The 19598-nt window shown below is 47.6% G+C and overlaps 2 protein-coding genes across 27 annotated transcripts in view; both read right to left on the bottom strand.

Annotated features, from left to right (window-relative positions):
• Positions 1-6360, bottom strand: STAC3 (SH3 and cysteine rich domain 3). Of its 5 annotated transcripts, none has more exons than XR_012121436.1 (12): positions 6159-6356; positions 5363-5429; positions 4833-5100; positions 4506-4603; positions 4256-4328; positions 3296-3393; positions 1680-1746; positions 1452-1501; positions 1077-1162; positions 847-898; positions 624-751; positions 1-446 (listed from the first exon to the last, which is right to left on the bottom strand). XR_012121436.1 is itself a non-coding variant. In XM_017643402.3 (12 exons), coding segments are annotated over exons 1-12 (1098 nt in total). In that variant the 5' UTR covers positions 6161-6352; the 3' UTR covers positions 1-347. The 5 variants fall into 5 exon arrangements, 4 of the variants coding, with proteins under 4 accessions (XP_017498891.1, XP_036848471.1, XP_073069502.1 ...); XM_017643402.3 differs by having other exon boundaries at positions 624-761; positions 6159-6352; XM_036992576.2 differs by lacking the exon at positions 5363-5429 and having other exon boundaries at positions 624-761; positions 6159-6352.
• Positions 6361-8221: 1861 nt separating this feature from the next.
• Positions 8222-19598, bottom strand: part of R3HDM2 (R3H domain containing 2) — a 192433-nt gene continuing 181056 nt past the window's right edge. For 19 of the 22 annotated variants that reach the window (XM_073213386.1, XM_073213385.1, XM_073213389.1 and 16 more), the window contains 8 exons: positions 19434-19594; positions 18822-18976; positions 17593-17693; positions 12327-12496; positions 11777-11924; positions 10543-10640; positions 10107-10191; positions 8222-9247 (listed from right to left, as the gene is read on the bottom strand). In XM_073213386.1, coding sequence (XP_073069487.1) covers positions 8907-9247; positions 10107-10191; positions 10543-10640; positions 11777-11924; positions 12327-12496; positions 17593-17693; positions 18822-18976; positions 19434-19594 — 1259 coding nt within the window. In that variant the 3' untranslated portion in view covers positions 8222-8906. Of the gene's footprint in view, positions 9248-10106; positions 10192-10542; positions 10641-11776; positions 11925-12326; positions 12497-12598; positions 12762-17592; positions 17694-18821; positions 18977-19433; positions 19595-19598 lie in introns of those variants that run through there. The other 3 variants (XM_073213395.1, XM_073213397.1, XM_073213396.1) reach the window with 3 other exon arrangements.

Here is a 19598-nt window from a genome sequence, read left to right as displayed (position 1 = left end):
TTTCCTAACTTTTGTCAAAACTTTAATAAAATCGCATGATTCCAAAGCTCACCTCCCACATCCCCAGGGCGCCCCCTAGTGGAGTTCATTCTTTTTCCAGCTTCCACAGGCTGTGTACCCTGAGGGTCGTGGGTGACGCTGTTCTGGGCACCAGGTATCTGAGGCCCTAAGGCCGGGGTAGGGAGTCGGAACCGGTCCCTTCCCAGAAGCCTCCTCACGCTCTGGTGGGCCTTTCCACTCCTCCCTAAGCCAGCAGTACAGTTGCTTTGGCTCCCTTCCTCCCCAGCCTCCTCTGGGCCCGCCCAGAATGGGGCTTGGGTATCTCCTGCCAGCAGGCGCTTGCACGCCTAAATCTCCTCCAGGAAGTCGGTGGGGAACAGCCCCACCTTGCGGCCTGTGTAGACTTTGACGTAGCCCCCAGCTTCATCTCCTTTCTGCACCACGATCTAAAGGATTGAAGGTTTAGGGAGGAGAGGAATCAAGGAAAACGGTTAGGAGAGGAGAGCAGAGGAGTCGGAGTTACGGAGCCCCATCCTAGCCCCATTAATGGGTCAAGATCTGCAAGGAGTGTGGTTTGCAGAGGTGCCTCTGGGCCTCGGGTTAGGTTGGGGCACCAGAGCTACCTGGTCCTTCTTGAGAGTGACCTGCCCTATCTCGCGGTTCCCCACGAAGGATCTCGTTACGCGGTGCACACGCTCTCCAGACCGGACCCGAATGATGAAGTTTGGAGGAAAAAATCCGACTTTCTCTCCTATTTTCCCCTAGAGGAGATGGTAGAATCAAAATCTTAATCTTAGTTTCTAAATTCAACCCATGTCACATCCTAGCCTGGGCTGTTTCTCTTACCCGCCACCATTCCTCATTGGAGTCATCAATTACTGTGATCTTCTCTCCAGGCCTGGGAAAGAAGGGGAGACGCCTCTGAGATTTTCACTCACATATCTGGCCCTTGGCTGTGCCCAGGTCTGGCCCCCATAGGATTCAAGCCCTGAGTTCCTCTTTTCCTTTCCCATAGGGATCTGGGCTCCCCCAACTCCACTCCCAGTACATCCCACCCCAATCCTAAGGCCTCTCACGGGAAATCCAGATCGTCCTTCTCCAGGGCTTTGAACCGATAGAGAGCCACAAAGTAATGAGACTGCTGGAAGCCAGGCTGCTTGTGCTGGGGATGAAAGTGGGTGATAAGTCTCAGGGCTCCTTGGTCCCACAATTAAGGGCAGGAGTCCAAGGCACAGGCACTTTTCAGACACACTGCATTCCAGCTTTCTTCTAGGTCCATGAACTAAGAGGATGTACTGGGTGTGAGTTTGTGGTGTGCATGTGTTTGGTGGTGAAGTCAGGTTAAGGGTGATGGGAACCCACCGAGTTAAGTGTGAGCTGCTGAGACAGTAAGTGGTGTCAGACCTGGGCTGGGCGAGGACTGGGTCCCTGCAGGGAGAAAGGAGTCTCACTTTGTCATCAGGTGTCTTCTTTTCAGCCTTCTTATCCTCTTCAGGGTTTCCTGGGATGAGAAACATCGACAAATTGCCTCTGGGTCCTGGAGGGTAGCCCTCATTTTATTACTCTTCTGTTGCAGGGCCTCTTTAATCTCCAAATCTGGCATGGCCCTCCAATCCATATGCCACAGCTGAGCCCCTGACCCTACTCCATCTCTGTGGATGGAGGTGGGGGACACTCACCATTCTGGGGTTTGCCTTCCTCTGGTTTGGCAGATTCTGGCTCCTCTTCCATCATGGCAGCTAGGGGCTGAAGGGAGCACCAGAGTTAGGAAGATACTGTCCTGGGAACCCATGCTTGCCCTGGCTCTTCAGTCAGGCCAGAGAACTACAGAATAATAGGACTGCAGGGTTGGAAAGAGCCTTGGAGGAAATACCTAAGTCTAATCATCTGCCTAATGCAGAAACTTCCTCTAAAACATCCTGGCAGGTGGGCCATCCACATTGTGCTTGAATGTAGCAAATGAGAGGGAGCTCACTACCTTACAAAGTAAGCCCAAGTAATTTGGGGGCAATTCCCTATAGTAAGCCTATGTCAGTCTTCCTGTAACTCTTAGTTATTAGTCCAGATTTGCCCTGTGGAGCAACAAAGAATACAGTCTCCTTAAAGATCTGAGGACAGGTGATAAGTCGTTTTTGTCTTGTCTTTTTTAATCAGTCCCTTTAAATCACCCCCAGTGATCGTGAATCCAGGTCCTTTACTATAATGTCTGGCCTTAAAAATGGTCCAGTGTTTAAGAGAAAAAAAAACAGGCAGCTTAGTTCTTGTAATTCCCTTAAGAGAATGGGTTCTGAGTGGGCCAATCTGCCTGGGATCAGCAAACTACACTGCTAGTGCCTTATGAGTCATAGCTGAAATCTCTAATTTGCACCCAACCTCTATTATATCAACTGCTTGGAGGCCAGGTCTCTAGTTGTTTTTGTGCAGTTGATTTTTTTTTTAAATCCAAGAATAGACCTATACATTTTTCTTTACAAAATTTCTAATTATTAGTTTGGGCCTTTCTTCTAGTCTGTAAGGCTTCTGAATATATTATTCAGTGTGTAAGTTTTCCCTCCTATGTTTCCCACAAACTTAATGGGTATACCATTTTTATCTTCATTTGCATCAGTGAGAAGAATGTCCACAGATAAGGACCAAGGACCAAATCATCTTAGAAAGGTATCAGAAATCTCCCTCTAACTGCACACACCCTAAAGGATTGGGATCTTTGGGGTACTCATGCAGCCAATTTTAGGAATCCACCTAACTGTAACCACTATCCACATTAGTCCATCCTACTTGTCCAGAAAGATATAAGGTCATGCTAACTAATTCCTTGTTCAACTGAATGCCAAGTCTATAGCACTACCAATCTGGTAACCCTATTATGAAAGGAAATGAAGCTGCTCTTGGTCACTAGCTTTGTGCCTGTCTCCTCATCTACAGGATAAATGGGTCAGGTCAGATGATCTTCATGGACCCTTGCACAGCTCTCAAATTCTCTGATTACTTGGCATGACAACTAATCCCAATCCAAAAGCCTAGCTCTTGCTTTTCCCAGCAATGCCAGCAGCCTAGCCTTCAGCTGGTTATGGTGGTTAATCTGGCAGTTTCAGAAGGGAGTTCTGAAGGAAACACACACTATGGGAGGAGTTCTTAACCTGAGGCCTATAACACTGCCTGCAAAAATTTGTCTGTTGGGTTCTGTGCAGTTTTAGAGGAAGAGGATCCCTAGCTTCTGCCAGCTTTCCAGAGAGGAGGCAGGACCTGCTCCATGGGGTCTCTGGAAGGGACCTTAGTAGAAAGTGGTGCTCACATTTTTCTTATCTGCCTGTCCCTTCTTCCGTTCCTTGTTTGCCATGATCACCCCTGTGCGCAGGGTTTCAAACACAGGGTCATTGCGATTGGCAGCAGCTAGTGGGAATTGGAGAAGAAAGATTACTGGGGAGGCAGAGAAAAGCTTGGAGGAAAGAGACCTCTTAAGTAAGGGAGAGGTGGGATTGGGCAGATAGATGTGTGTGTGTGTGTGTGTAGGATCAGGGAACGGTCAGCTGGGCATACTAGGTCATCAATCTATAAAGACCTCTGAAAATGTTTCTAGAAATGTAATGTAAGAGAGAAAAATATTTAACAGCACTCCTTTCAGGCAGAGAATTACATGATTTTAGAATGACAACTTTGCTAATAAGTAGCTTGGGAGTTGGGGAATGCTCAGAATCTCTATTCTCCTAACAAGAGTGGTCCTCTGACTTTTGGTCCTCTGAGTGGCATGTATAAGCTGGGGTACTGCTCAGTGGGTTCTCCTTTTCCCATTCATGCTCCTCACAGAATTCTACTTCTCCTCCAATACTGAGCAAATTGTCAACAAGTATGTTTTTAAGGCTTGCCAGATTATGAGTCTGCCCAGGATGCCCATAGATCTAGATCTGGCCCTGAGTCTGCCATTATTCTCTAACAAGGATGAAGACAGTCCAGAATCCTTGTTTCTGTTTAAAAGTGGTTTTATGTATAAATAGCACAGAAGTCAGGCAGATGAAGGTTTCAGTCTTGGCTCTATCTCTTGCTACCTGTGTGGACACTTAGTTGAATCTTATCTCCTTCAGCTATGAAACGGGGGAAATTGACTCTGCACTCAAGATGGCTCAAATATTAGGTTGAGAGATAACCATGGGAAATGGCAACTTTCTGTTTCAGATTTTGGCTTCCAAATCTAGAGATGGTGCTAAAACCATCTCTAGACCTGCCCCTTCCCTCAGGTCCCATATGGAGAACTTACAGAGATCTTTGACACAAGCGTACTGCTGGTTGCTGTAGAGTGGGGAGCTGTAGGCCCGATGGAAACCCGGGGGCTTTAGGATGGGATAGGAGAAAATCATTAGAGACTGCAATGTAGAACCCCATCATACCCATGACTGCAACCCCTAAAAGAGGTGGGCTGAGAAAGAAAAGGCAAGGAGAAAGACGTGGGGAGGGACCGGCAGCATGTCCCCTCCCTCCCCCTTTTCTGTCCCTCAGAGCCTACTCACGATCTTGCCGAAGCACCTCTGCATCTCCACATAGGACTGACAGTGTTTATGGATGTTAGTTTTACAGTTCTTACAGCGAAGCCCAAACTTGTTGTTGACTTGGGAGAGGGGGAAGACATTTGGGTGAGGTTCCCGATTTCCCTTTCTCTTTGTACCAGTGCTGCTACTCTAGCCCTTAGGTCCCTTTTCTGTCTGGGACCTGACACTCTCAGTTTCTAATAGTATTTTCTTAAATCTTGTCACTGCCAGTCTGCTATGCAAATACTCCTAAGCACACCCCTCCCTGCCTTCAATGTCACAATCTGTCCTTTTCCCTCCCTGACTCACGCACAATCATCCGGGCACAGACATCACAGAACTTGGGCTTCTTGAAGAAATGATCTTTGAATTTGTGGGGCTTATCATTGACAAGCTTAGGAGGTTCTGGGGGCAGCTCCTCCTCCTCTTCTTCCTCCTCCTCCTCTTCCTCATAGATGTAGTAGATGGGGCCCCCCCCAGCTCCCACTGCCTCCCCATTGGCCTGGGGCTCTGGGGGGAGCTCCATCTCCTTTGTCTCTGTAGACTCCTTCCTGAATAACTGCTTCAGCCGCTGGAGCTGAGGAAGGGAAGGAAGGAAACCCAATGTTAAAAGAACTGTCATGCTCTCTGGAGTAGGTAAGGCTGAAGCCAACTAGATGTTTCTTTAGCCCTGGGCAAGGGGCACACCCAGGATTAGGAGGTATGGGGGCTGCAGGTGCTGGCTAGCATTCTAACAATAAATGAGTCACATACAAGTGACATCAATTCAAGCACTTTTGTTCAAGGGCTACAATAGTTTCCCAGCTCCCCACACCTGGTCCTCAAGGCCAAAGACTCACCCCACTTTGCCGAGTCTCTGCTGGGATGGAGGGCTTAGGGGACTCGAGCATCTCCTTCTCTGTCATCCTGCAAGAGGTTGGACCCCACTATGGAACCTAATCTGCTATTCTTCCCTCCCTTATTCCTGTCCCTTGGAGTAGGGTGGTCCTTGAAGGAGAGGCTTCTGGAGAAATTTGATTAAACAGAGATCCTTTCAGAGGACTTAAGAACAAAGACTCCATGGAGGTCCAGGGAAAAGTCCAATAGACTGAAGAACTTCCTAATCAACTCCTCAAACTTGCACCTATCCTTCCAGCCTGAGGGCCAACCCCAGAGTTTACAGCTCCAATATGGTGCTCAAGGCTGCATGGTTTAGGGCTTTCTCGCTTTCTCTACAGGTACTTGTTTTGTCTGGGAATCTGTGGGCAACAAAGTGACACACACCTTCCCACATCACCTTTCTTCAAGAGGTTTAATGTGTCCTCTAGCATGCACAGAGGGATGGGCTGGAATGTTTACTCTTCCCTCTTTTTTGGGCCCCAGGGGCCCAATGCCTACTTCCCAGCCTGCCTTGTCCTCAGCTATTTTAAGTTTTCGAGTAATATGAGCCTTTCCTCCCCTTACTACTCCAGTCCCTTGACCTCACCCCCACCCCACTCTCCAATCATAGCTCTTGTCGTGGAGTGGAATAATAATTTCACTCCGAAACCCCAAACTACTCAGACAGGAGAGAAATGAAAAAGCTGTACAGACTATGGATTGGGGAGCTGGGGTGAGCAGTCATGGAAATGGAAAAAGGATGAAGAGGCAACTTACATTTGAGGTTCCCTAAGTCAGGCCACAGTCTGTGGAGGGAAGAGGGAGCCCCTGGGGTCTTGAAGGTAGTGCTGGGGAAGGCCTGGTCCTCTTCTTTGGGGGCTAAGCCCCCCCCAGTACCCTCTGACTCACACCAGCCACCCAGACGGTATTCTAGCCTCTCGCCTTGGTGTCAGAGCTGAAATGACAGGGCTGGAGGAAAGTGGACAGCTGAGCAACACAGCTGACACAGAGAAATTGGACACGGGGAGGTCTGGACCCTAACTCCTCCCATCCCCCAGTCACTGTTCCGGGTTATTCATCCACGGTGTACAGGTCAGTATTGGCTAACCTCAGGAAGGGAGTGTCTGCTCATGCTGCATACTCATTTGGGTGACTTTAGATGACTGACAGCTTTCTCATTCTTTTCCCCCAAGGTCCAAACACCTCCCCAATTCTACCTTCCGTGGACCTACTTTAGGAGCCAGCCTCCAATTTCTCAGCCACTGTCTTCTTGTGGCATGTGTTCTTACACCCTTAGGCACATATCTAGTATCAAGCCTTAAGGAAGGCAAGGTCTTAGAGCTCGTGAAGAAAGGGAAGTTTTGGTTCTAGAGCTCTCCTGTCAGCAAGCCTAGACTGCTTTCTTGTCTGTAGGTAGTTGGAGGGCTACATTGCTGCCATCTTGTAAGGGGGTGGAGAACACTCCCAGTAATGCTTAATTTCCTCCAGTGGCCCCCAGGACACCTTCCCCTTACTTCTCTAAAGTCTTGTCCTCAGGATGACAGGAATTCCAAGAGCTGCAATAAAAAGCCAGGCTAGAATTTCCATGTGAGGAGCTCTGGGGGTGTGAGAGCCTGTTGAACAGGTAGAGATGATCTCATTAACATTGGACAGAAGGCAATAGCTGCCACATAGGGAGTTTTTACTGTCTGGAAGAATGCCCCCTTCCCCATGAGAACCACACACTCTTGGAGGTAGGATGGGTAAACACCAAACTTCCTAAATAATTTTGATTCCCTGATTCTACCTCCCTCCTCAAGGCCCCAGTGTATGAATGGATGGCTGGATGAGGTATCTGGCATTCGTATCTCAGAGGGATGTGCTTTCTCCTACTCTGGGCTGTGACATGGCTCAAAGAGGAGATATTCCCATCTTGGAGGAGAACAATTTGGGGTGGTAAGGTAATGCTGCTTTCTCCATACCTCTTAGAAGGTAAGGATTATGTCGGAGGCTGGGTCAGACAACCTTTGGAGGAGCCTGGCTAGAGATACCACTACCCAGACCCAAGAGATTTCCAGGGCAATGTGCTTTGTCACTTCTACCTCTGCTCTTTTTTCTGTTCTTAAGGAGTGGGTGAGATTGAAGAGGGGCTGCTGGATGGTTCTGGGACTATAAGCCCTTTAACAACTCAGGTGTGACTGTACATGACAGGCCAGCTTTGAGAAGACTGAAAGAGGAAAAGCTCCATCTCACAGGCAGGTGATTTCTTTCTCCAGCTTCACAGGATGGGGACTGTTGAGCATTTTGGCACTGTAAGTTGAATTGATGAAGCTTTTATTGTAAAAAAAAATCCACTTCTATTCCTGCTGGGTAGCACTCAATCCTTTGGCTTTAGGATTAAAGAAAGGCCCACTACCTCCATCACTGAAGTATTCAGAAGATTAGAAGGACAGGTATGAGGCCAGCATCTCAACTCAGCTCTGGACCCCTCCGCAACTCAGCTACCAGGGCCCAAAATTAGTACTACAGGACTAACGGGGTAGAACAACCTGCAAATGTAACCTAGTTAGTCCAAGTCTCTTATTTTACTGAGGAACACTCAGAGGCCCAGAGTCAAGAAGTGATGTGCTTGATGAACCACAGTTAGTGGCAGTGTTGGGAGAGCTCAGAAGCAAGGTCCCATTAGAGACCCAGCCATTGACGGGATGCAGGGAATAGTGTTAGGAAGATGTTTGTTCAGAAGCCAAGGAAAGCCATCCCAACCCACATTACAATCCCGCCAATGGCTCTGGGGCTGTACCTGCCCAGGACTGCCAACCCCCACCCATACCAGGGCAGCAACAGAGAAACAGCGATTGATGTTCAGTGACAGATTTTTTTTTTATATTTTAAAAACAAAATCAACCTCCCTCCTCCAAGTAACCCCCCAAACAAACAAACAAAAAATCAGATTAAATAAAATTTACAGTGAATATACCCAGCAAACATCTGTATGTGCATTAAATACTGTCTGTTACTGTGGCACGAACCTCAAACAAACAATATGCAAGTGTTCTGGGAGGTGGGGGGAAGCCCAAGTTTTAACTTTGTGGAGTTTGGGGAGACAAGATGGGAGAAGTGAGAGAAAGGGAAAATCAATTTCATTTTTCTTAATTCTGTCCATATAAATATACTCATACAGACCAAAAACAAAAAGGGAGTTTGGGATGGTAAGGAGATAGGAGTGAGGGACCCTCCTGATTCTACCTGACCAACAAATATGAAAGAAATTAATTTCATGGTAGTAGAGGAGTTAAAAAAATGACAGAAGAGGATGGGAAGGAGAGGGAAACAGCGGGGGTCAACCAGGGAAAAAGAGGGACCCATGGCTGGGGAGCAAGGAGTCCCACTCCAGGGTGAGAGTCCGTTTCCATCTTCATCCCTAAGGTCTTATGCTCCAGTTCAGCATCTGTCACCTTACTTTGTGCCTCTGTCTGTGATCTGTCAGGATTCCTGGACCTCCTCTACCCAGCCCTGCCGTGCCAGGTCCTTCTTCCCCTCCTCCACTTATTGTGAGCTGGCTCGCTCCAGGATCCTCAGGTCATAGTTCTTTTTGGCCATTCGAAGTTTGAAGCGACTCACGGAGTTGTTGAGGCGAAGGGAGGCATTTTGGGCAGCAAGGGAGCTGGGGAACACAGCCACGATGGTGTACAAGGCAGCGAGGTCCGCATGGCGGCCATTCTCGGCAGTCCCACCATTTTCCCCACCACCCCCGCCAGGCAGCCCTTGAGCATCCTTGAGCCACTGGATCTTGGCGCCTGACATGGCGAGCTGAGTGAAGAGTTTGTCTGCCTCCATACGGGTGATGCCCTCAGGGAGATCTGTCACCTCCAGCACCCGCCCTAGGACTGGAAGAGGAGGAGAGAGGATATGGTTGTCAGAGGTCTAGAGCAGGGAGGACTGGACAGTAGCCAGCAGAGAAGTGTGCAGCTGACCGAGTCTGCATAAGATTATCTCAAAAGCCTGGCCTTTCCCACTTACCCCTCTCCTCCTTCCCCAACGCCCCGCCATCCAGACTCTGATCTGGGCAGCTAGGAAATCAGGAACCTTCCTCGTCTCCTAGACCAGAGGTGTGGCATGAGACTGGGAATCCGAATCCCAGATTTTATATCTGCAGAACCACACCTCAGCTCTCTCACGGTGCCATCACTGTGAAGCAAGTGCAGCTTCTGCTGATGTTCACTCCCCAAGTCACTATCCAACCTGAAATAGATCCCATGGTTCCCTTCCCGGAGAAGGCTCAATGGGATTCCTCTTTCTTATCAACTAGGGAAGTCAGTTTCCCATCCTTTTCTTGTTTAGCAAACTGCTCCAAACGGGAAATCCTGAGCGCTCTTGTAGGCCTCATATGGAAGGCTGGCCGGAGGAGACCTGCTCCCCTGGATTCTCTAATTATTAAGTTTTGATCGAGGACTACCAAAGGTAGACATCCTATATTGGGATCAGGACTACTATTATAAGACTGTGTTACTAACAGGCTCAGCAACCCCCATCCCTGAGCTGGTCCCCATTTTTATCATCTTCCCCAGGGCCTGGTAAGGAGGACTCAGAAACTTCACTTCCCCGGCTCTTTCCTGCTCTTGAATACAAAAGGGTCCCATTCCCCCTCTCCACTCTAATCTGATTTTTCTCACCCACCCTGGGCTGGTTAGGCAGGGCCAGAGGACTAAGAATCTTCTCTAGGGGATCCAGCATCCTGTGACTCACCAACATCTGTTGTCCCCAGGTCAGTAGAGGCAGATTTGAGTGCTTGTCTCTTGCTCCGGTTTCCATGCTTCAATCCGCTCTGCCCCTTAAACATTAGAGAGATAAATCTCATCCCAGGTCAGTACTATGGACTGCCCTGCATCCCAGTGTCTGCCTGAGATAAGGGAGGAGCACTAACCCTGAGGACCCCACCCTGCCTGGCAATCAGCCTGGCCAGAGAATGGCCACTGAGAGACAAAGAACCTCTCCTTCTTGGCACTGGGGTCAGCTGGGAGGCATGAGCATGGGAGTGGGGTAAGGCCCCTCCTACTTTATTCATTCCCTCTGTAGCTGTCTCTCTTGTCCACCTAGCTGGTTGAGGGAGATGGTTCAGAGAAAGGGGCCTGAATGAGTAAGGGGGTATGATGGCCCTAAGACTGATGATGGACACCCTTACCTGGTGCACTGTGTAAGTTGACTGACCGTGGAGCAAAGGAGGGCAGATGGACAGATTATACTGTAATGGCTGGCCCAAGAGGGAGTAGCGCCCATCACCTAGAGAGGAAGAGCAGATGGCTTTCTGGGAGTTACAGAGTTGTGGTATGACTTTTATGACCTTCGTGGGCCTTGGGGACAGACGGCAATCATAAACACTATTCCTACTTTATCTCTAATAGGAGAGCCCATGTGCCTGACATAAGAGCTGTCTCTTTTCCTCAGCCCCCTGGCTCCCAGCTGTATCTCAGATACATGGGGCAATTAGGATCCCTCACCATTGAAGGAAGGCTCTGTCCACTGGAGGAAAACTGCAGACCCCTCATGAATGTCTTTTATTTCTTAGGTAGATTCTCTCCACCCCAGAGCCAGGGCTCAAGTTTCTGACTCATGTGAGGGGCACTACAGAGTAGGGTACAAGAGCACAGACTTGGAGTCAGACTGCCTAAGTTCATGTCTTGGCTGTTATTGGAAATGGGATATTGGTACATTTTCCCCTCAAAGTGTAGCTGGGAAGGTTAAACTAATGTAAGACATGCAGAGCTCTTACAGCACAGCACACAGTACATAGTTAAGCACCATGTTACCTGTTACTGTTGAGAAATATTCTATTTCAGAGCACTTTAAAGTTTTAAAACCTTGTCATCTTATTTTCATACTGCTGTGACAGCCAAGACAGAAAGCAGGTAAGTTTATTCCCATCTTATATGTGATTAACCTCATTTTATAGATTAGGAAACTGAGGTCTGGTTTCAAATTTAAGTAACATACTCAACATCACAAAGCTAGTTAGTGATGAAACTGGAACTGATAAAGTTTTTTAACCCAAACCCAGCATTCCCACTTTTAAAACCATACTGTTTCTGACACAGTCCTATGTCCCTGGTCCCACAGACTCAGCACTGATGGGTTGAACACTGTGGTTCATTAGAAAGTTCAGTGAACTTCTTTCCTATCTTACTTGGTGGTAAATAATAGATATGTAAAGGAGGTCTGGAATAAGTTAGGTATGGGCAGTGTTAAAGAGGGATAGGTGTCCTTGGCCTAACATTTAATGATGCTAAAGGAAGAGTTGGCGTCCAGAGGGATGACCAGCTGCAATGGTTCCCTGCCTGTTACTAACCTCTTGGTCTCCCCACTTGGAGCTGAGATGTGAAGGGCGAACTGGACAGCAGCCAGCCCTAATCTAGCCTTACCCTGTGCCACACCCCCAGGCCGGGGGAACTGTGTGAGAACAGGAAGGGGGCTGAGTCCTGCGCAGACACTGCTGAGACTGGTGACAGGAGAGGGTGCTGGAGATTGGGTGGGCGATGTGACGGGGCTGTTGCTCCTGTGCGTGCTGGCCTGTGGGAGAGAGAGACACACATCATACCCACAGCAAGCAGTGCTCTCTGGGTGCTCCCACAGCCTGGTCGAAATTCACCTCCTATAGGCAACGGCGCTTGCTGAATGCTGCCAAGTCAGAATGTGCTTTTAAACTGCACCCCCTCAGCCCCTGGTTAATCTATTTATTTTAATGCCTACTTTTTGACATTCTGTTTTACATATTCTTTTAGCATTTTCAAGTATTTGTCCTTTGAATCTTAGGTTCCTTGAAAAAAGATGCTTTTCCCTATTTCTTTTGTTTCTCTCCAAGAATTCCCAGGAAAAGACATGTAAAAGAGGCCAGTCAGTCAATGGCAAGATTACTCCTTAGAAGAATGTGGTCACCTCCTTTCCAAGACAAAGCTGGACTGCAGGACTCACCTGGGGGCTGCTATCAGGGTTGTACAGGTCTCCAGGTTTCTGCCCCCGCTGGTCCATGCTATAGTATTTGCAGTGACTCCACTGGACCATGGATGGGTTCTGTGGGGGCTGGGGTCCATTAGGGACATTCAGCTGCATGACTACCACACCTGGTCCAGAAGGTGACACTCCTGAGTGGGAGGAAGAAAGCAGTTGATTGTGAATTCAAACTATCCTTGGTCTTCCAGCTAACCCTGAGTGGGACATCCAGTAAGCAAAAACCACCCACTCGCCTCAGGGTCACTTAAACTGTGTCCTGCCAGGAATCTGAGATTGCTGCAGACTTAGTTCCTGACTCCCTCTCCCTGGAAGCTGAGCAGAAGGGATGTGAGTCCCAGATGCCAATGCTCTTCTGGCCTTGGTACTTTGGTATGTTTGGCAGAAAACTGCTCCATCCTGTCAAAGATAGGTATTACCAAATGCCCACATCGGATTGCTCAAATGTCTGGGCAGGGTACAGGTCCCGGTCTGGGCTTGGGCCAGAGCTACAGGCACGTGCAGGCTTTTTTGGTAATGGTTACAGATAAGATCAGTGATCTCTGGTCATTCTGGGGAAGATGAATGTACATAGCTTCATCAAGCCAGACTGAGGAAGCACTTCCTGGGCAAGGGTTGGGTAAGCTGGGAACATTTCAAGCAGAGGGAATGGCAATGAGATGTATGTCATATTCAGGAAATGACAAATAATTCAAGGTGCTAAGGCACAGGGGCTATGTAGAAGAAGTCATAGGAGATGAGATATGTTTATTCAACAAACATTTATTGATTTACTAGGTGCCAGTTCCTATGCTGGCCACTGGGTGTACAACAAACAAAACTGGTTCCTGCCCTTATGGAATGCACAGTCTAATAGGGAGTTTGGCATTACACAAATAGTTGGTGTCAGTTTGAAGCATGTTCTGGTAAGGGTCTTTATCCTGTAGGTGTGGAACTAGGATTGTGCCTCAGAGAGCCAACTCAAACAGCCAGAACATACAATGGCTGGAGGGAGGAAGTGACTAGAGGCAGGAAGATGAGTTAGGAGGCTACACAAACAGACCGAGGAGGTTCTGAATTAGAGCAGTGACAGCAGGAGTGGATGGGAGGGTCAGACCCTCTGAGGGTTTCACTGACAGGTTCAGGTGACTGACTAGATGAGGTCCTGAGGTGGTAACACAGGCAACCATGGATGACCTTATCCTCTTACAGGCTGGAGAAGGAAAAGCCTCAATGAGGAAGAATATTAAGACCTGAAAGTTCCTTATGGTGAAAGGCAAGGTGGGGATCAGGGAGAAGCAGTTTGATGGACAGTCCCTGCCTGGAAGGATGGGCAGGAGCTTTTCTTCCCACAGGGGACTGTCCAGCATGGGAGTTTGCTTTCCATCTCTGAGCTGTGTTTCTGATGGGAGACAGGCTGAGTTCATGTGTATGTAGTGGTGGAGAGATGGGATTGGGGTCACGAGCTTGAAAGCCTACTGCAATGTGCTGTTTTCATGGCTCAGTGCTCTGGGACTGCCACCATCACATTGCTTCCTGTGATGGGAAATGCTGCAGCCTCTGCCCTGGGCACCAGTCATGCTGGCAAGTGAGCGTTATTGCTTTTCTCAGGTAGCACTGGTCAAAGGAAAGGAAAAGAAACAGCAGGAAGCCTGTGAGAGCAGCTCAGGGGACACAGCACATATTGTATCCAATTCCCCAGTCCATGTATGTCCCCCGCCCTCTGGGGTTCATCTACTCAGAGAGCACAAATATTCTGACAGCTCGCAGCCCCCATTCCCTGCCAAGGGGGACAGGGTATTCATTAGCATGGCTGGCAGAAGGGCCATGGGAAAACCACCCAGCTGTGGGGTGTCATGCACACATGTGGAATTCAACAACTCGCCCCTTACCACAGTTCCTATGGGTATTTAATTCCCCACCCCGAGACTCCCACCTGCTCCATATCATCTACCAACAAAACTGCCACTGGCCTTTCAAACACCCCTGCTACCTGAGGGGCCAAGACAAAAAAATGACATGTATAGCTCTTGGGAGGCATCTCAGCCTGATGCCTCAGGCAGGCAAAAGGAGGGTGTGTGTGGATGTGTAGGACATGGGCATGAACAAGTAGGTGGGTGCTCTTCCTGATACCAACAAGTAGCCAAAGGAGCTATTAAGGGAATCAAGAGGGAAAGAGAACAAAGTCCTCTTATTATTTCCTCTGATTCCAACAAAAACAAAGTCAGGGTCCTTAGTCACAGCCTTGGTCCTGAGCTCTTCCCCACAGAGTCCTCCCCCGCTGGCCTGGAGCATTGTTCCTTCACTCAGACGAGACACAGCACAACTCCAATGATGAGCTCATTTTTATGCTTCTCTTCCTCAAGCCAAAAGCAGGTGGAATTTGTTAGCAGCTGAACTGCCACTACTTAATGGACATGGCAGACTAACCAAACCAAAACCAAAACCAAAACCGCCCAGCGACAGCATTTCTGTACAACTAACTAGGTCGGGGAAGGAGCCTGGTCCAGAGTAGGAGAGGGAGAAGGGGGTTGAGTGAGGAAATCAATTTCAGCTTGAAAGCTCTTAAGGAGAGGGGACATGTGACTGGCTTTTTAAGTGGCATCATTAAACCTGGGCAGAAAGGTCGATTGGGCAGAGCAAACTGCATAAATTCAAACAGATGACATCGATGCCCAGCGGAATTGGGTTCTGTTTAATTGCTTTTTTAGATCACAGAGGTAGAGGAGGAGTACAGCTTCTTTACCACCAGGAATCAACTCTGTGGAGAGGAAGGTCCAGAAAAATAATACCACAGGCATCACTCCCAAGTTACAGGACAGAATCCAACTGTATCTTGGGCTTTCCCTTTTTTGGCAGGGGAGAGGAGTATCTGCAGCGAGTGGGAGAGAAAAGTCTCAGCTTCCGAAACCCCTCAGCCACAAAATGAGCCAGTATGTGGGAGGCTATTTCTGTATGAGCCTCCCTCTGGCCATGCTGCTGTGTCACGACTAGTTGGGAGTCTCTGTACAGGTGTCACTGCCATTTTACGCCTTGGGCATCTTCCCCAGACAAGCATTGCTGTCAAAACCTCAAGGGACCAGCACACCATCATTTTAGTGGGAAGAAAAGTGTTTCCTGGGGTTATAGTTAGGTCTAATATCGCAGTGGAGGATTAAGGTCCAGGCCTAGGGGTAAACTGGGCAACTACAAAAATGTATTAATATGCCAGAACAGTTGTTCCCAGAACAGCCAATCCTAATCCCTGCATTTATTTTTGGAAAATGACCATGTGGCTACATGGGAGAAGGGCGGGTGGCGTCCTCTGGAGGTGACAGAGCAGCCATTGTGGGCTATGCTGGCCTTCTATCTTCCCAGTGAAAGACAAACTAAAGGCAGGCAGAATGAGCACTTTTTCTTCTACTCCTCTTATATTTCCATGAGCAAGGATTGAAGACTTGTAAAATCAATGGTATGATGAATACAGTCTCTTAGGTGACATGTATGGAAAAGAGAGTCCCATCATCTAGCAAAAGTACAAGGCATCAGTCAGAAAACTAGAATCAATTACAGTAGCTAGGAAGAAAGGAAATTTAACAGGAAATTCCAAAAAAGCAAGGGAACCAGATGATGAGAAGGACTTCCTCCAATTCTATGGATTTGGGAAGAGCCTAGATTATCTCTTTCCAATTCCAACCCAGATCTCTACTGTTGCCAACTTTCAGAACAGCAGCTGTTTCAGTTTACTTAATCCAGCACTAGGTCCAGAGCAGGTAGCAAAAAATTCTTTTCACTTGGTTTGTTTCTAATTCAAAAATCTTACATTAAAGATATGTATATTTGCATATATATATATATATATATATATATATATCCACACATATAAATATATATATACACACACACAGATTTACCACCAAGGATACACACAAAAATGTACATGCAAGCCCACCCATATGCACATGCACACATTTTAACAAACAGAAGAGAGAATACCCTGAGGAGCCAAGCACAGGTTACACTGGTTCTGGAGCTGGTTTCTAAATTTCCATATCCAGCTGGGAATTTCAAGGTCAACTGCCCCTGACTGACACTAGGAGAAACAATAATGCTAGAGAGCTAGGAGAGCTAGAGACCAATAGGTAATAAAGGTAAGGGCTGTTGAATTTAAAACCTCTCAGCCTGTCAGAGATACGTGTTTGGTATGGATGAAGACAGAAATCATCGCTCCTTGAAGGTAAGAACTGATCATGTTTTATCATTTTTGGAATCCACTCCACCGCATCTAACAGTGTGCAAGAAATCTTACATGAAAAACATTCCCCTTCTAAAATGGTGAAAACTGGCAAAATACCTCCCTCTCACCAGAAGAGGGCACTGTGACATGCCCACAACAGAGTCGAAAGGAAATGGTGGGAGGCTACATTAGCACCTCCTCCCCTCTACAACCCCTGAAGTTTAACTGCAGAGAAATGCTGCGTCAGGGTGGGCTGAACGGGAAACAAAGCAGCTGTACTTGGTGTGTTGGGGCGTAGTTCTTGGCAAAAGCAGACAGTGAATGAATGCTACACAGCATAACCCTATTCACCTGGAGAGCTGGCCCCTCCAAAGAGGGCTTTTTGCTGTTTAACAAGATATCCATTTATTTCCCAATGGAGAGAAAAGAATGGAGTACAGAGACCTGTTGAAATGTGATACTGAGAATGCAGCAAGGATTATGGAAAGTCAAAAGACCCAAGTTCAAGGTCTAGGACTGTGACCTTAGAAAAGACATTTATTCTCTTTATGAGTCTTAAATTTCCTCTTCACAATGTTGTGAGAATTACAGTGACACAATGTACATGAGCACATATGAAAAACTGCTAAACAAATCTAAAATATGACTTGTCAGCTGCCCTCACCCTCCCAAGAGAAAAGAAAAGCTGCCAATAGGAAGAATGTCTGAAGGAGAGACAAGTGAGCACTACATGTCTCAAAGGCACATGAGCATAATGCTGGACTCAGGGGAAAAAAAGAAACAGGAAAGAAAATAAGGAACCCTATCAGAGGTGTGGCTTCCCAAGGATGGGGATGGGGCAACCAACCTCACTTCTTTTGAGAGTCAACCTCTTTTGTACCCCTGGCAAACACCAGCCAGGAGTTTGGTCTCCCCCCATTTTGGGACAGAGCCAATCCCTGAACTCTCTCTGCCTCCCCAGCTCTAGAGCACAAATCCTTCAGCAGCATTTACTCTTGCCAGTGCACAGAACCCCCCAGTTCTGTATTCTCTTACCTGAGTACTGCTGTGGCATCTGTGGTGGACTGCAGGGAGAGGGAGACTGAGGCATCTGGTACTGTTCAGAGCCAGGAGGTTGCAGAAACCCCACAGAAGAGCTGGGGAGATGGAGAAGAGAGGAGTGGTAAAGCAGTAGAGGGAGGAGCACAGCTCCTGGCAAATAGCTGTTGCTTCCTGGGCCTTCCCTGTGGGAAGCAAAGGCAGCTCCAAGCCATTCCCAGATCAATTTGCCAGGCAATTTCTAAAATCACTCATCAGTTCAAAGTTAATTATATATATTTGTACTTGATCATCTTTCAATTAGGAAGCTGCTAATCAGTGATACAGATGGAATGTTAGTGACACAAGCTCTTCCCAATCGTGTGGAAACACCAGACACACACACACACTCTCTCTCTTGCTCTCTGAGAAAACACAACAGAACCACAAAGAGAGTTCCAGAGACACACAATGATAGAGAGAGATGGGTAAAAAAGTAAGGATATGTGTGATTACATATTTACACAATGACAAACACAGATGGTCACCGAAAGACAAATGGGGAAAAAAACCCCACAAAACTCAAGGCAACACAGAGTTATATATATAGAAAGACAGAAAGAAATATACACACTGAGAGAGAGACACAGGAATACATACAGATGGGCCCAGACTTAAGTCCTAGTTCCAGTTCTGCTTCTAACTAGCTGTGTGACTTCGGTAAATTTCTTAACATCCCTAGGTGGCATTTCCTCATTTATAAAAGGGAGAAAAACAACAAAGAGAAGTGGACTAGGTATTTCTAAGGTGACTACTACCTCTAAAATTCTGTTAGCTATGACATATACTAAATATATATAGACATATAAAAATAGACCATCTGAGATTAACAGAGGTACACAGAAAAGTTTACATATATACGCTCCAAATTGCTTCTTTTAATGATGAGTAGTCTCTATCCTGTAATTCTAAATCCTACTAATCAGAAAAAAAAGGGGGGGGGTGGATTATAAAGCCTCTGTCTCTGAAGCAGGAATTTTTTTCCCGCTGACAAGGTCATATGCAAGTGGTCATACCAACAAGGACAAAAAAGAGAGTGAACTCCCTCATATTACACCTGCTTTAGGGCAACACTAGGATCTTTACCCCTGCCTTTCTTTCCTTGGGCCAGTGAAAACAAAACCATGGTGCAATGGTTACTGAAGGTCTATAGGAGATGTGCCCCCACTCTCTCTGGGAATCCTCACCTCGTACCATTCTGCTGAGCTGGCGGAATCATGCTGTAGTACACGGGCACGGCCCCTGCTGGAAGGCCCCCTTGCACAGACTGGCTCACAGGGACCAGCATGGGTTGCTGGAATGGCGGCTGGACCACATTTTGTGAGTCATTACCCACTGGGACCTGGGTGGAGAGGAGAGAATAACTACTCATACTCCCAGCATCTCACTGTTCACCCAGAGATCAGCCTCTCATCATTGGACACTAACTTCCTTCCCTACTTTTGGAGGTGCCTCCTGTTCTGCTATTCTGCCTAAGGAACTGCTTATAGAGCTATCTCCACTCCCCTCTTCTCCAAGCACCACCCTTGGACATCTGACATGGAAGAAGGAGCCTGATTTCCTTTAGATTCTACTTTTTGGGGCATATACTCATTTGCATGGCTGTGTAAAGGCCAAACAATTTAGATAAAGACTCTTCTCAGACTGTTCAGGCTTTCCCTCAAATGAAAAAAACCTAAGAATTCTAGGTGGGAAACTGAATGGCATTTAGTGTTGGAGCTGTCAGAGTGTGTAATATGGGAGGCTGTCCTTTTCCTTACTCCAGGCCTGGGTGACCTTCCCAAGCAGAGAGCACCTACCTGGTAGGAAGGCAGTGGAGTGTACTGAACCACCAGGCCTTGCATCTGGCCTCCCACGGTGCCTCTCTGGCTGCTGAGCAGGCTCTGGTTCTGTGGCTGCTGGACTCCAATCATGCCTTGGTAAGCCGCCTGCTGCTGGTTAGGCATCATGGGCTGTAAACCTAG

Source organism: Manis javanica, chromosome 10 (genome assembly GCF_040802235.1).
Source record: "Manis javanica isolate MJ-LG chromosome 10, MJ_LKY, whole genome shotgun sequence".
NCBI lineage: Eukaryota > Metazoa > Chordata > Mammalia > Pholidota > Manidae > Manis > Manis javanica.
The sequence above is the reverse complement of the archived record's forward strand: the minus strand, read 5'-3'. Positions and strand labels throughout refer to the sequence as shown.